This window comes from Lepus europaeus, chromosome 3 (genome assembly GCF_033115175.1).
Source record: "Lepus europaeus isolate LE1 chromosome 3, mLepTim1.pri, whole genome shotgun sequence".
Taxonomy (NCBI): Eukaryota; Metazoa; Chordata; class Mammalia; order Lagomorpha; family Leporidae; genus Lepus; species Lepus europaeus.
In genome coordinates, this window is record NC_084829.1 from 150,214,240 (window position 1) to 150,230,651 (window position 16,412).

At 43.4% G+C, this 16,412-nt stretch overlaps 1 protein-coding gene across 2 annotated transcripts in view; it reads left to right on the forward strand.

Moving 5' to 3' along the window:
• Positions 1-16,412, forward strand: part of UST (uronyl 2-sulfotransferase) — a 306,252-nt gene that overhangs the window by 174,666 nt on the left and 115,174 nt on the right. For both annotated transcript variants that reach the window (XM_062186900.1, XM_062186899.1), the window contains exon 3: positions 2,428-2,583. In XM_062186900.1, the coding sequence (XP_062042884.1) occupies positions 2,428-2,583 (156 nt within the window). The remainder of the gene's footprint in view (positions 1-2,427; positions 2,584-16,412) is intronic.

The window sequence follows — 16,412 nt, forward strand, 5'->3', positions numbered from 1 at the left end:
CGCCTGCGGCACCAGCATCCCATTTGGGCGCCGGTTCATGTCCTGGCTGCTCCTGTTCTGATCCGGCTCTCTGCTATGGCCTGGGAAAGCAGTGGAAGATGGCCCAAGTCCTTGGGTCCCTGAACCCATGTGGGAGGCCCAGAGAAAGCTCCTGGCTCCTGGCTTCAGATCAGTCCAGCTCTGGCCATAACAGCCATTTGGGGAGTGAACCAGTGAATAGAAGACCTTTCTCTCTATCTCTCCCTCTCTCTGTCTCTCTCTCTGCCTTTCAAATAAATAAATAATTTTTAAAAAGAATACATTAAACAAAAAGAGTGCAAAGTGTACAAAGACTTATGCATTGAAAAGTACAAAACATCAATAAAACAAAGGAAAATTAAATAAGTACAAAGATATCTCATGTTCATGGATTAGAGACCTTAATATTGTTAAAATGATAATAGTCCCCAAATTGATCTATGCATTGAATGCAATCCCTATCAAAATATCAACTATCTTTTTTCAGAAATTGACAAACTGATACAAGAATTCCTATGAAAATGCAAGGGAATCAGAATAACTAAAATACTCTTGAACAATCAGGGAGATCAAAGTTGGAAGGATTCACCTTTCTGATTTCAAAACTTACAACAAAACTGTAATAACCAAAGATTCTGTAGTATTAGTATAAGGATAACCAGAGACATCAGTGGAATAGAATTGAGAGTACAGAAGTAAGTTAAGACTTCCAGTGAGGGTGCCAAACTGTTAAATGTGGAAAGAATAGTCACTCTAACAAATGGCGCTGGGACAGTTGGGTATCCTTATGCAAAAGAATGAAGTTAGACCATTATCTCACACCCCACATGAAATTGACTCAAAATAGTTCAAAGACCTACGTGTGAGAACTAAAGCTGTAAAACTCTTAATATAAAACATAGATTTTATTATTTATTATTTTATAATTAGGCAATGGTTTCTTAAATATGACAACAAAAGCACAAGCAACCAGAGAAAAATTAGGTAAATAGAACTATATCAAAATGGAAAACTTCTGTGCTTCTAAGGATAAAAGAAAGCAAAAAAGACAACCCAGAGAATTGGAGAAAAACATTTGAATACCACTTACTTGAAAATCCAGAATACATATGTATACAACTCATAAAATTCAATAATGAAAAGACCCAATTTAAAAATGAGCAAAGGACTTATATAGACATATATTTAAAGTAAATACCCAAATAGTCAAAACACACATGAAAAGTTACTCAACAACATTAGTCATTAGGGAAATGCAAATCAAAGCCATGATGAGATACCATTTCATAATATCAGGATGGCTACAATAAAAAACAAAAAAGAGGCAATAGCAAGTGTTGGCAAGGATGTGGAGAAATTGGAGCTCTGATACATTGCTGGTAGGAATGTAGAATGGTGCAGCTGTATTGAAAACAATTTGGCAGCTCTTCAAAAAATTAAACATTGGATTACCACTCGGTCCAGCAATTCTACTCCTGAATATATACATAAGATAATTAAAAACACATGTCTCTGCAAAAATTTGTACACAAACATTCATGGCAACATTATCCATAATAGCCAAAAAGTGGAAATAATCTACATATATGTTCATTGATGAATGTATAAATAAAACAGAATGCATCCATGCAATGTAATATTTATCAGCCATATAAAGTAATGCAGTATTGATTCATATTTACAACATGGATGAACCTAGGAAACATACTAAAAGAAGCTAGACACAGAATGTCACATGTTTTGTGATTCGGTTTATATGATTATCCGGAATTGGATAGGCTGAAACATGAGGCAGACAGCAGATCAGTGGTCTTCAGGGACTAGAGGTTGGGAGTGAAGGAGAAGATGGAAAGTGATTGCTAACGGTTTTAGGGTTCCATTTGGTGGTGATTAGAATGTTCTGGAGTTAGTGGTGATGATTGCAGAACTTTGCGAACATACTAAAACCCCCTGAATTGTACTTGTAGAAAGGGTGATAGTAGCTGGTGGTTACCCTAGCGGTTAAATACGTGCATCTCATATCAGAGTGTGAAACCAAGCTGGGTTTGACATCTTGCTCCAGCTCCTAACTCCAGCTTCCTGGATCACCCTACAAATTAAGTTTTATAAGACATAACTTATGAAAAAGTTTTCTTTAAAGCACATACTTATCTATTTTGTGATTTGCAAGAATCAAAAGAAGCTTTGTAATTAGACAGCCTGACATTTCCCAATCGTAAGTGTCAGCAGATGGGGATTCTCCCTCAAGGGAAGCTGTGAAGAGAAACACTAGCTCATTGCTTCCGCTGTCTCTTTAACTTGATGCGGGCCCTTTTCATCCGGATGTATTGACCATTTGTTGTTGTGGATTGAGGGAGGAATCCTGAGAACTTGAACGCATGTGTTTCACGCTTGTTCTGCTTCTCCCAGGTGCTGCCATTCCCGAGCCAGGTGGTGTACAACAGAGTAGGCAAGTGCGGGAGCCGCACTGTGGTCCTGCTTCTGCGAATCTTGTCAGAGAAGCATGGGTTCAACCTGGTCACGTCAGACATCCACAACAAAACCAGGCTCACTAAAAATGAACAGGTAAGTTCACTTTTCCCATCTTTAATTGCATTTCAGTGCATCTGTGTAATCTGTGGGTGTCTTCCAGGACATCCTGCAAACTCCTGTGAATGAATGTCAGAGCGACATTTATGCTGTATTTTTGCCAAAGGGTGGAAGGGAGTTTGAGTTAAGGATTGTGGGAGCTCTATAAACCAGGAAGTTTCCTAGAAATGATACTTTTATTAGGAACAACAAAGTCAGTTGTGCACTTTGTCGTCATCTCATCAGCTAAAATTAACAGCACATCAATCTCAGTTATGCCACTGAGCTGGAACACTGATGTTCAAAGAAACGTTTCTTCTAATATTTCTTTGTATTGTTGCACCTGTGCCTTAAATCTTCAGTTATAGTAAAAGGAAATCCTCTTTGGATGAGGAAACTGGTTGATGGGGGACCTGCTTCCTGCTATGATAACTCAGAGGCACTTGGAGTTCGGAAGCAGCATGTAGAGTATTCATGGTTCCCAAAGAATTAGTCTGTTTCCCGGGGACAGTTGGGCCCTAGTAAACAGCTGAGTCGTGCAAGTGGATGTGCTGGTGGCAGGGTAGGAGCTCAGTCCCTCCAGGAGCCACAGTGGCTGCGTCTACTGTGTAACCTATGTAGAGATGGGGCAGCAGTCTCCATGGAGGGGCGTTGCTGATGTCGAAGAGCTGGGTTTAGTGTCCTCAGGGTCAAGTTCATCAGGCTGGTCTTCTGTCCCCTTGGACACTTAGGGTGAGCAGCACCCAATGACTGCCACCCAATGAATGAGACATCTGTGTGGCAAAGAAGGCTCATGGTTTCTTCTCGGATTGAGATCATAATTACGAGAGTTTCCAGCCACAACCATTTCTTTCAGATAAAATCCTCACCTTGGAGGTATTCAGAACCTCACACACAGAGGGACCTAATATTTCTCTTTTTCTCATATCCCATATTTCTCTTTTTATCTTGGGAGAACAACACAGCAGCTGGCATTGTGGTGCAGTTGGTTAAGCTGCCATTTGCAATGCCAGGATCCCTGAAGTTAGATCCAGGGAGCCACAATTCGAGTCCCAGCTGCTTTGCCTCTGATCCAGCTCCCTGCTAACATGCCTGGGAAGGCAGGGGAGGATGGCCCAAGTCTTTGAGTTCCTGCCACCCACCTGGAGTTCCGGGCTCCTGGCTTTAGCCTAGCCCAGCCACAGTGGTCATTTGAGAAGTAAATCAATGGATGGCAGGTTTCTTTTTCTCTCCCTAGCCACCATCACTCTGCCTTTCAAAGAAATAAATGCTTTTTAAAAAAGGACAATAATCCATAAGCTGTATACTGGAAATTTATATTCATTAAATAAAAGTTAAAAAAAAAAAAAGGACAATAACACAGCCAACAGTGTTTGTTGTAAATAGTTAGTATGTTATAAATATACACTATAAAGATCCAAATGGTCATTCCCTTGGAAATTCCTCTGAAAAGTTTATCTGTTTGTTTGAGAAAGAGTGGGCTGTCACCTGCCCCCATCTGTTAATCCACTCCCCTGATGCCTGCAGAGCCAGACTGAACTGAAGCCAGGAGCCAGGAACTAAATTCAGGTCTCCTACGTGGGTGTCAGGAACCCAATTACTTGAGCCATCACCTGCGGCCTTTTCTTCCAAGGTGTGCATTTGCAAGATGCTGGAGCTGGGGGAGGAGCCGCGTAGCAAACCCAGCACCCTGAAGTAGAATGCTGGCATCTTAACTTCCAGGCCACGCGCCAGCCCCACGAAAAAACATCTTGAAGTTACCTGTTGAAAGGTCTGTAGTGAGGTTCCCATAGGGGGAAAAAAAATATATCTGGTAAGATTTAAAGATATTCCATTTTATTCATAATTCTTAGAGGCTGATTCTGTTTGATTTCCTTCCTTGGTTGAACAGCTAGTATTATTAGGCTGCTTATGCCCTTCTAACTACCTGAAAGAAAGTAAGTATAAAGAAAGTCTATTTTACTATGGTTCTTAAATTTGGCTTTCCTTTAAGTCTGCATTTTAGGGGCTAGTTCTTAGATTACACTTCAGTATGCCTATGTAATGCCTAAGTAGGCTACCAGGCTCAGTTTCTGAGATGCCTTGTAAAACACATTTGCTAAGGGGGCCGGCACCATGGCTCACTTGGTTGATCCTCCGCCTGCAGCGCTGGCATCCCATATAGGCGACGGGCTCTAGTCCCAGTTGCTCCTCTTCCAGTCCAGCTCTCTGGCCCGGGAAGGCAGTGGAGGATGGCCCACGTGCTTGGGCCGCTGCACCCGCGTGGGAGACCAGGAGGAAGCACCTAGCTCCTGGCTTCAGATCGGTGCTGCACCGGCCGTGGCAGCCATTTGGGGAGTGAACCATTGGAGGGAAGACCTTTCTGTCTCTCTCTCTCTCTCTCTCTCTCACTGTCTAACTCTGCCTGTCAAAAAAAAATTTACTAGATTTGAGTTTTCACTGGTGATGAGGGTGCAAGCAGTCCACACTGCACAAGACGAATGCCCAAAGGGTTAGACATTGGCATGTTCAAGCATATCCTAGAAGAAAGGGAACAGAAAATACAACATTTATATGTGCCGAGGAATCTGACCCCATCAACATACTTTGTTTTCTGTAGGAGCAAATACGAGAAAGTGACATGCAATTCTCCTCGTGAATGGACTCATTTAGATTAAAACTTTGCAATAATTCACTAATGGTATCTGTACACTGTCAGATCCAGAAAGGGTTAAAGGGAGAGTCATCCTCCTCCACTGAGATACAGGTTAGCGCTTGTCTCTCAGAATGGTCGGCCTGCCGGGAAGCCAGCGAGCAGACGAGATGATGCTTCGAGGTTCTTCCCGGCCTTGTGCTTCTGTGATCCATGTGCACAGCTTCTAGCAGGATCTGTACTATGTAGCTCTGATTCCTGTGGTCAGTGTGACCTCGAAAATCTTCGTTACTTAGTTACAGCAGACCCCTAGTAAATTATAAGGCAAATTGTAAAATCCTACCGAATAAAAAGTAAGGATAAGGTAGAAAAAAGAAATACCCGATTTTGATGGGAAAATCAGCCTCGTGACTCTGACTGTGTCGTCTCTGCAGGCAGCTCGTAGCCCTGGGATGCAGATAGTCCAGGGGGAAAGGACAGGGCAAGACACCCAGCTTGAAGTGGCTCAGCAGTGTTTAGAGAAATTCTTTCCCTCATTCTCTGTATTCCTTTTACTAAAATTTCAAAGTGCCTGAAACCAGCAGAGGAAAAAATGATCTTAATACATTTAAGAAACAATTCGTGGTTTGAATGGCTCGTCTTCTTGGTAATTCATTAGAGGAGTAAGAGCGAAGTGATTTAGGAGACTGGTTAAAATTGTGTAGTCAGTGGCTTCCACCTTAAACAGTAGACTGATGAACATTTGTTCCCATGGAGATGTTGTTTTCTAGACCACATAACAATTCTGTTTCAGATGCAGGATGAGTTAAACAGGCTCTCGAGGGCTGGCCTCAGAGTCTATCCACTGTGTAGAGCATTTCTCTTATGAAAAAATTTGTTCCAAGTTCCAAACTACTGACTCACAAATGAACTTTGGAATGCTATCCATTTATACGACCGGAACTTTCTATAGCATTTCATTCATACACAAAGGTGCTTCCCTGGTCCAGAGTCAAATTCCCACACACCCTTCTCCATGGAGGGTAGCTGTCATCACACACACACACACACACACACACACAGTCTCACACGCACTCAGCGGTGAATTTTAAAAATCTATTTAATGGAACAAGACACTGAAAGGATTATTAAAAAAGGAAAAGGAGCATGAAGACACCAAATGTTAGCGTGCCTATAAAAATCCCATTACATCTGCTCTTATGGAAATGGAAACACCTTTGATGTTTTTATTTGCAAGACCTCCTGCTCCACAGAAGAGTGTGGAACTGCTGCTGGCCAAATGTTGGCCCATTGCACAACGAATCGTGCAAACCCTTGATGACATCACTTCGTTTATGCTCTGAAGCCAGATTGCACTTCCTTGGCTGGCTCAGCCATCTCTTGGAAAATGGAGATTGTATACAGCTTGCAAGATAAAGAACTTTTTTCCAGAATACACGGACTGTGACTGCCAGAAAGACGTAACATCTTGGCTGATGGTGCGGCTGTATCTTTCAAAACTCTGTTCAAAGTGCAGCAGAGGTCAAAGTGCCTTTCACAAACATATCAGAAACATAGAATGTACAACTATTTCTTTCTTGTCAGAAGAGAGCAAAAGTTATTGGCATATGAGCTTAAAAGATTGAGGAAGCAAATAATTGTACTATTTGCATTTATATTGAAGCTGCCACAGATTATAAATTAGAAATCACACCTTCTGCTTGTGATTGTTTTACTTCGTTATTTTATTTAACCCTTTGAGACCCAAACATATAGCAGCATGTATGTCCAATTCTCTATTTTATGGATGACACAGTTAAGACAGCAAGATTAAATAAATAAAAAAAAATTACACACCATCTGTGACACTTCAACTTGATCCTAGGCCCTGCGGAATCCAGAAGACGTCCTCTCAATGCAGTGCTTGTCCTGGCATGAGGTCCAGGAAGTCACTTTCTTGTTTGTTTTTCTTAAATGAAGCACACAGGAGATTCTGCCTCATGGCCAGTGTTAAGAAGCCCTGTCAAACCCATCAGGTCAGCATTTCCCTGATGGCGCTCCTGCAAATCCTAGTCCCCAGAACAATAACAGCAAGAAGATACCATGGCTCAATAAATTGGGGAAATGCTGCTTGCTTTGCCCACCGCTCCCTCCATGTAATTATTGGCATTTTAACGACTCTGCAAATTGAAAGCAAAATTAAAGAATCTGTTTAACTGGGTTTCTGCAGGCTGCCTTGGCCAGGAGACCCCTTTTGAGCGTCTGTGCCTCTTCCTTGGTGTCCTGCAGAATTCCAGGTCACAGTTTGGGAAAATCTGGCCTCGCCTGACTGCCTTCCATCAGTCCTACCCACAAAGGCTGCTGTTTCACTATATACTTCACATCTGCTCTGTGGGCAGCAACCATTCAAATCACCTGAGCCTTGGGAAGCATTCAGAGGGCCCAAGAGCCCTAGGTTGCCTTAGTCAAAAGCAAGCCAGTGCAGTAGTCTATAACTATTAATTTTGACTTCCCATTGCTCTGGCCCGCTGCAAGCTCTGAACTGTGACACAAAGGAATGAGATTCAAAAACAAAAACAACCTCACCTATAGAAACCATGTCCCTTCTGGAATATGTCTCGAAGCCGCAAGGATTCTTCCAAGGCTTCCCAGTGGCCTGGTCACCTGGTCTCTGTTTCAGCAGCAGTTTCACTCATTCATCTTTGAAACCCATTTCTCCCAAGTATTGTCAGCCCATTTTGTAGGGAGAAATTAGTTTTTCGGGAAACTGAATCAAATATAAGGTAAATCAAGAGGAATGTGAAAGAATGAGCCTTAAAAGTGAATTGGGGTCAAATCCTGGAGAGGTGTGAGTGCCAGGCTTCAGAGCTAGAACTTTATTTCTAGACACTGGAGGAGCCATTTACAAAATATCCCTTGGGTGGGCATTGGGCTCTTAAGTCAGTGCTTGGGGCACACAAATCTTCTATCAGGGTCCCTCTGATGCGGTCTCAGCTCCAGTCCCAACCCAGCTTCTTCCTAATGAAATCTGGGAAGTTATCAGATGATGGCCCAAGTACTTAGGTCACTGTCACCCATGTCGGAGACCTGGATTGTGCTTCTAGCATCTATCCTCAGCCTGGCCCAGCCTGGGCTGTTGCAGGTATTTGGGAAATGAACCAGCAGCAGATGGAACATCATATTTCTCTCTCTCTCTCTCTCTCTCTCTCTCTCTCTCTCTCTCTCTCTCTCCCTTTCAAATAAATAAGCATAACATTTATTGAAAGCCAGCCCTTAGCCATGCTTGCATCGTCACAGTGCATCACTCAGGGTCCCACTACAGAAGACAGAAATCAGGGGCATTCCAAGATGGCGGAGTAGGGAGGGAGCTTACTGCTCTAGCCCAGGAGAAGATGGTTTAAAAAAAGTGGAGATAGTGTAGTCTCAGGGAAGAGTTAGGGAAGAAACAGCAGAGGAAACTCTACCTAAATTAGAAGTACACAGTGGGCCGGCGCCGCGGCTCACTAGGTTAATCCTCCGCCTTGCGGCGCCGGCACACCGGGTTCTAGTCCCGGTCGGGGCACCGATCCTGTCCCGGTTGCCTCTCTTCCAGGCCAGCTCTCTGCTGTGGCCAGGGAGTGCAGTGGAGGATGGCCCAAGTCCTTGGGCCCTGCACCCCATGGGAGACCAGGATAAGCACCTGGCTCCTGCCATCGGATCAGCGTGGTGCGCCGGCCGCAGTGCGCTACTGCGGCGGCCATTGGAGGGTGAACCAATGGCAAAGGAAGACCTTTCTCTCTGTCTCTCTCTCTCACTGTCCACTCTGCCTGTCAAAAATTAAAAAAAAAAAAAAAGAAGTACACAGTGGATCTACGTGGAGGACATGGGCACCCTTGGCTTGGGACTCCAACAGCTGAGAACCTACATAGGTGAGGTCAGACGGCAGCAGCCCGAGCCACTGGTGAAAAACAGCAGGAAGAGTCTAGAGGGAACCAGGCTTGGAGCCCCATGGGGGAAAGTGTACCAGCCAAACTAGAGGAGAAAAAAAGATGGGACAGACACATTTCTCTCTCTCTCTGATCACTTTACAAAGGCATACTATAACAAACCGATAAAGCAGGCGCCATTTTGGACATACATAGCAGCTGTGCCAGCTTGTGTCTGCACCCAGCAACCAGCTGAACAGACTCCTGACTCTGGTAGGGAGAACTAACAGGAAGCTAGGAGCTTGTGACTGTGTGAAGCTTCTGAACTGGGAATGTGAAAAAAACTGAGGGTGTGTGGGAGGACTCACAGTGTGGCTGGGACTTTGAGCAGTCTCAGTGGAAGATGCCACAAACTCAGAAAAAGGAAATGTAACAACAGACACCACATAAATAAAAAGAATCTTCAAAAATTACTACTAAGAGTTGTATGCCAGCAAACAGGGAAGTCTGTCAGAAATGGATAGATTCCTGGACACATACAACCTATCTAACTTAAGCCATGAAGACATAGAAAACCTAAACAGACCCATAACCAAGACAGAAATTGAATCAGTAATAAAGCTCCTCCCAACAAAGAAAAGCCCAGGACTGGTTGGATTCACTGTTGAATTCTACCATTTAAAGAACTAACTCAAATTATTCTCAAGTTATTCAAAACAGTTGAAAGAGAGGGAATCCTCCAAAATTCTTTCTATGAAGGCAGCATCAACTTAATTCCTAAACCTGAAAAAGATAAAACAGAGACAGAGAATTAAAGACCAATTTCCCTAATGAACATAGACATAAAAATCTTCAACAAAATTCTAACCAATCAAATCCAACAGCACATCAGAAAGATCATCTACCCAGACCAAATGGGATCTATCCCTGGTATGCAGATATGGTTCAACATTCGCAAATCAAACAATGTGATATACCACATTAACAAACTGCAGAAGAAAATCCATACGATTATCTCAACAGATGCAGAGAAAGCATTTGATAAAATACAATACCCTTTCATGATGAAAACTCTAAGCAAATTGAGTATAGAAGGAACATTCCTCAACACAATCAAGGCAATTTATGACAAACCCACAGCCAGCATCATATTGAATGTGAAAAAGTTGGAAGCATTCCCACTGAGATCTGGTATGAGACAGTGATGCCCATTCTCACCATTTCTATTCAATATAATACTGGAAGTTTTAGCCAGAGCCATTAGACAAGAAAAAGAAGTGAGAGGGATAAAAATTGGGAAGGAAGAAGTCAAACTATCCCTATTTGCAGATGACATGATTCCTATATATAGGGATCCAAAGAACTCTACTACAAGGCTATTGGAACTCATAGAAGAGCTAGGTAAAGTAGCAGGATATAAAATCAATACACAAAAATCAACACCCTTTGTATACACAGACAATGCAATGGATGAAAAAGAACATCTAAGATCAATCCCATTCACATTAGCTACAAAAAAAATCAAATACCTTGGATGTCAAAGATCTCTAAGATGAGAATTACAAAACATTAAAGAAAGAAATAGAAGAAGATACAAAAAATGGAAAAATCTTCCATGTTCATGGATTGGAAGAATCAATATCATCAAAATGTCCATTCTTCCAAAAGTAATTTATAGATTCAATGTGTTACCAATCAAAATTCCAAAAACATTCTTCTCAGATCTGGAAAAAATGATGCTGAAATTCATATGGAGGCACAGAAGACCTTGAATAGCTGAAGCAATATTATACAACATAAACAAAGCTGGAGGCATCACAATACCAAATTTCAAGACACACTACTGGGCAGTTATAATCAAAATAGCCTGGTACTGGTACAAAAACAGATGGATAGACCAATGGAACAGAATAGAAACACCAAAAATGAATCCAAATATCTACAACCAACTTATATTTGATCAAGGAGCTAAAACTAATTCCTGGAGCAAGGACAGTCTATTCAACAAATGGTTCTGAGAAAACTGGATTTTCACATGCAGAAATATGAAGCAAGACACCTACCTTACACAAAAATCTACTCAACATGGATTAAAGATCTAAATCTACGACCCAACACTATCAAATTATTAGAGAACATAGGAGAAACCCTGCAAGATATTAGCACAGGCAAAGACTTCTTGGAAAAGACCCCAGAGGCGCAGGCAGCCAAATCAAAAATTAACAACTGGGATTACATCAAATTGAGAAGTTTCTCAATGGCAAAACAAACAGGAAAGTGAAGAGGTAGCTGACAGAATGGGAGAAATTATTTGCAAACTATGCAACTGATAAAGGATTAATAACCAGAATCTATAAAGAGATCAAGAAACTCCACAACAACAAAACAAAAACCCACTTAAGAGATGGGCCAAGGACTTAAACAGACATTTTTCTAAAGAGGAAATCCAAATGGCTAATAGACACATGAAAAAATGTTCATGATCACTAGCCTTAAGGGAAATGCAAATCAAAACCACAATAAGGTTTTACCTCACCCCGGCTAGAATGGCTTTTATACAGAAATGAACAAACACCAAATGCTGGCGAGGATGTGGGGAAAAGGCACATTAATCCATTGTTGTTGGGAGTGTAAACTGGTAAAGCCACTATGGAAGACAGTTTGGACATACCTCAGAAATCTGATTATAGCCCTACCATTCGACCAAGCCATCCCATTCCTCATAACTTACCCAAGGGAAATTAAACTGGAAAATAAAAGAGCTGTCTGCATCTCCATGTTTATTGCAGCTCAATTCACAATAGCTAAGATATGGAATCAACCTAAATGTCCATCAACAGAAGACTCGATCAAGGAATTATAGGATATGTACTCTATGGAATACTACACAGCAGTAAAAAAAATGAAATCTAATCATGTGCAACAAAATGGAGGAATATGGAAAACATCATACTGGGTGAAATAAGCCAGTCCCAAAGGGATAAATAACATATGTTCTCCCTAATCAGTGACAACTAACCGAACACCTAAAAGGAAACCTGTAGAAGTGAAATGGACACTATGAGAAGCAATGACTTGATCAGCCCTTGTCCTGACTGTTGAGGAACACCTTACTATTTTATTCTTTTTAGTATTTTCTTTTTCTACTTAATACCATTGGTTGAACTCTTTACTTAACACAGAATTAATCTTAGGTGTTCAAATCCAATTGAAAATTGATCCCTGTGAAAAATAAGAGTGGGTATAAGAGAGGGAGGAAATGTACAGTTCAGCACACATTCCCATGGACTTACACCTAAGGGTAAAGCTAAAAACTTGCCATGAGACTCCAAATCCCCTTAAATTGGCAGGTACTAATGCCATCGTACTAGTTAAAGTGATAATTTTAAGTGTATAACTGATCATATATATAGGAATAAGTGTCAAAGGGATCACATAAATAAGACCAAGTGTCTGCTAATAACAATAGAATTAAAAGAGAGAGAATGATCCAACATGGGAAGGAAACCACACAGCAGACTCATAGAATGACAAATGCCCTCAATAGCACTCTGGCCTCAGAATCAGCCCTTAAGGCTTTTGGGTCTGGATAAAAAGCCCATGAGAGCATTTCAGGCATGGAAAGCCAAGACACTGTGGCAAAAAATGACCTACATGAAAAATCTCTATGAGTGAGATCCTGGTGGAAAGAAGGGGCCATCAAAGAAGGAGGTACCTTACTGTGAGGGGAGGAGAGAACTTCCACTTTGCTTATGGCCTGGTCTAAATAATGTCAAAGTTTGTGGATTCAAAAGGCTTCCATAGCCTTGGCAGCTCATTACAAGAGCCTTGGGTGATCAATTGCTAAATCAGCAATAGGAGTCACTGTGCACTTGCTTCCCATGTAGCATCTCTGTCCTTAATGAGTTGTACTATGAGAATTAACAGTAACACTTGCCTTCAAACAGTACTTTATATTTTGTGTGCCTGTGTGGGTGCAAACTGTTTCAATCTTCACTTAGTATAGAATTGATCTTATGTATATAAAGATAATTAAAAATGAATTTTATGGAGAATGGGATGGGGGAGGGATGAGGAGGTGGGATGTGAGTGGGGGTGGGAGGGTGGGCATGGGGTAAAGAACAGCTATATTCCTAAAGCTGTACCTATGACATTTATATTTATTAAATAAAAGCTTTCCAAAAACAAAGAGTTCACCCTAAGAGGGTGGGGCCCAGGGCACCTGTCTCTCTGAGGGAAATGACTCCTGCACAACCCGACTGAAAAGCTCTAACAATTAGAAAGTTCCTCTTTTATTAAAAGGGCTCCTCCACTATACAAGGTCAAGTCTCATATCACTGGAGAACCTCCCAGTGGGCAGCCACCCGGGCTCCTGAAGAGGGCATTTATGCCAGGAACCTCACCCTTGCTTGGATATGTCCTGTAGAATGACCCTCAGAGGCCCGTGACTTTACAGGAGGGACAGTGCCCAGGCCTGAGGCGCTCCACCAGACCTGGGCAGCAAACCAGAAACTTCAGCCCCATCCATGCTCAAGCCACAGGGGTTAGTTCTCCCAGCTCTGCAAATAAGGCCTTGTCATGGAGTCCTGGAGACAAAAACTGAGGCCACTAATGGAAACTTGGAAGAAAGAAAAGGAAATAAAGAGAAGGAAGCAACAAAGCTTGAAAAAATTATCTTTCTTTTCTCTTTGCAATTGTGGCTGTATGATTTTCTCAGCAATTGGGACCCAACCTCCTGGCCTGGGGCATGCCATTGCTCCCCCTGGTGGACTTCTTTTGCATTGCAGGCATACACTCCCTCGAGCTAAAGATGGGAGAATGGAGGGCTTTTCCACACCCCAGGAAAAAGGGAAAGGCAACCCGAGCCCCGGAGCCATCTTCCTAGCCTCAGAGATTAGAGTCAATGAATTCTCTGTGCTGCGCCTTATTTTGCTTTGATGAGTTAAAGACATGTCCTTTCTTTGATCTAGAATGTTTTTTGCAAAATGAGGGCCATCTAGCTGTTCAAGGATCACAAGAATTCAGATGGAAGCAGGGTTGGGCGGCACTGCCAACCGTTTCCCACAGCCACAGCAACGTCTTTACCGCCTGTGGAGAGCCGCCTCTGCCCCGCCATCCCAGCCGGTGGGCTTGAGAGTGCAGAGAGCCACTTCCTGCCTTACCCCCGCATGAGCACTTCGGTGTGATTCTTGCCTTTTTTCTTTTGTAACCTCAATTCTGTCGCGCTCTCAGATGCACCATATAACTTCCTCCTACAGACACATCACCTCACAGGGCTACCTTCCATTCTCTGTTAGTCTTTCAGTACCTACTACATTTTTTAAGTATTTCAAATTAATTCCAGTTATTTTAGGAAATAGTCTGTTTTCCTACTGAGGACTTTAACAAAGTTTCCTCAGGTGTTTTAATGTTTTTTTTTGTTTGTTTTTTACTATTTGTTCATGCTTTTGTACATGTTCAGTTTTGCAGTACATCACACAAAAGGGAGAAAATTTATATCCCATAAACTTTCCTTACTCTGCATAGGTTACTACGCAAACCTATGCCTTCCTGTCGTGCCAAGACCAAGTAACGGTGGGCACGGTGAGCTGCTCTAGCATGAAGAACAGGGTTCAGGGATTTAATAGACTTGGATTTGAATCCTGGCTCCAGGGAGAAGGCCAGCAATCCATGGGGCTTTCCTGAGTCTTGGTTTTCTAACCTGGGAAGTATGAATGGTGACATTCTCCTCGTGGGGTCCTTGTCAGGGCAGAGGATCAGCATGTGTGCAGAGAGCTCCTGGGGACAGCATGGCGCCCCCAGGACGCACTCGGGAGATGATCAGGTGTTGTTGGTGTGGCTGCGTCCTGGGCATTGTCATGTGGTGCCTGCTAGCTCTGTGTGACTCCAGGAGAATGCACTGTCCCAGTGAGGCCTGATTGGAAACTCTGGCTAACTGTACACATTGTGCCCCCCAGGAAGTCTTTCTAAAGGGGGTGTCTTCATTGCATAACATTTACTGGGCATCTGTTAGGTTGCTAGACTGCACGTTGTACCTGGTAAGTAAAGCCTGGCCCCAACCCTCAGGGTTCAAAGGTAGCCACACCTGTTCAGAGCCAGCACACGAACTTGGCCATAGCTGAGGTGGAAAAGGCATCACCTGAAAAGTCCTCATAGCACGGGCTGCAAAGCTCAGAGAAGGCCGTGACACCTGTGTGCAATGATGCTCAAAATCAAGGTCATCTAGCCACAAATGGACGTGACCACGTGTGTGGGATCCTATCCGGGAACCAGAGCAGGAAGCTCTCATGAACCCGGTCTCTCCTGGCCTTCTTCTGCTGGGCGTCATGGGGCTCGGCTGGTTCCCCCTCCGCACCCTCCATGAAGCTTTTCCCTTCCATTGGCTTTGTTGGGTGCTTCTCAGTCCTTTGTGCTGCAGCAGCTCCTGCCATTCATCTCGCAGCACAGACTGCTGGGCCGCACTGCAGAGTTCCTTCTGCTCCCGTAGGTCTGAGGAAGGGCCTGAGAATTTGCATTTCTTTATTTTTTTAAAGATTTATTTTTTTTAAAGGTTGATTGATTTGAAAGGCAGAGTCACACAGAGTGAGAGGAAGGAACAGAGAGATGTTCCATCTGCTGGTTCACAAAGCCAGGGCTGGGCCAGGACCAAGACAGGAGCTTCATCTGGGTCTCCTACGTGGAGGGCAGGGGCTCAGCCACGTGGGCCATCTTCGGCTGCTTCTCCAAGGCCATTAGCAGGGAGCTGGATCAGAAGTGGAGCAGCCAGGACAGGAACCGGTGCCCACATAGGATGCCAGTTTCACAGCACCACCATGCCAGCCCTTGCCATTTCTTAATACCTGTGTCATTGTATGGTTTGTCCAGTGCATCTGCCATTCCCTCTCTGCAATGCCATGAACCCCTTTCTTCGCTGGCTAACACCTGTGGGCCCTTCCAGAACACTCAGGACTATCTCCTTGGGGGGATGCCCCTCTCCATGCAAGGGCGCCTCACCCATCTGTCTTCTGTCTCCCGTGGTTATCACATGATTGTAGCTGCCTGCTAGCCTCAAGACCCTGAGCTTTCTGAGAGCAAGAACCAAATCTGTTTCTCTCTGTTGCCGCAGCCCTGAGCAGTACACTGCCTGAACCAGGGTTGGAGATCAGTGGATGCCGAATGAAAGAGGAGATCCAGGAAGGCTACTTGGAGTAGTCAGGCAGCTTAGCCAGATGGAAACAGAGGTTAGGATTTGCACTTGCAGAGAATAGTGGAAGGACGTTCCAGTAACGGGAGCCGGAGCTTGAACTTTGGTTTGAGGAAGGAGCAAGGAG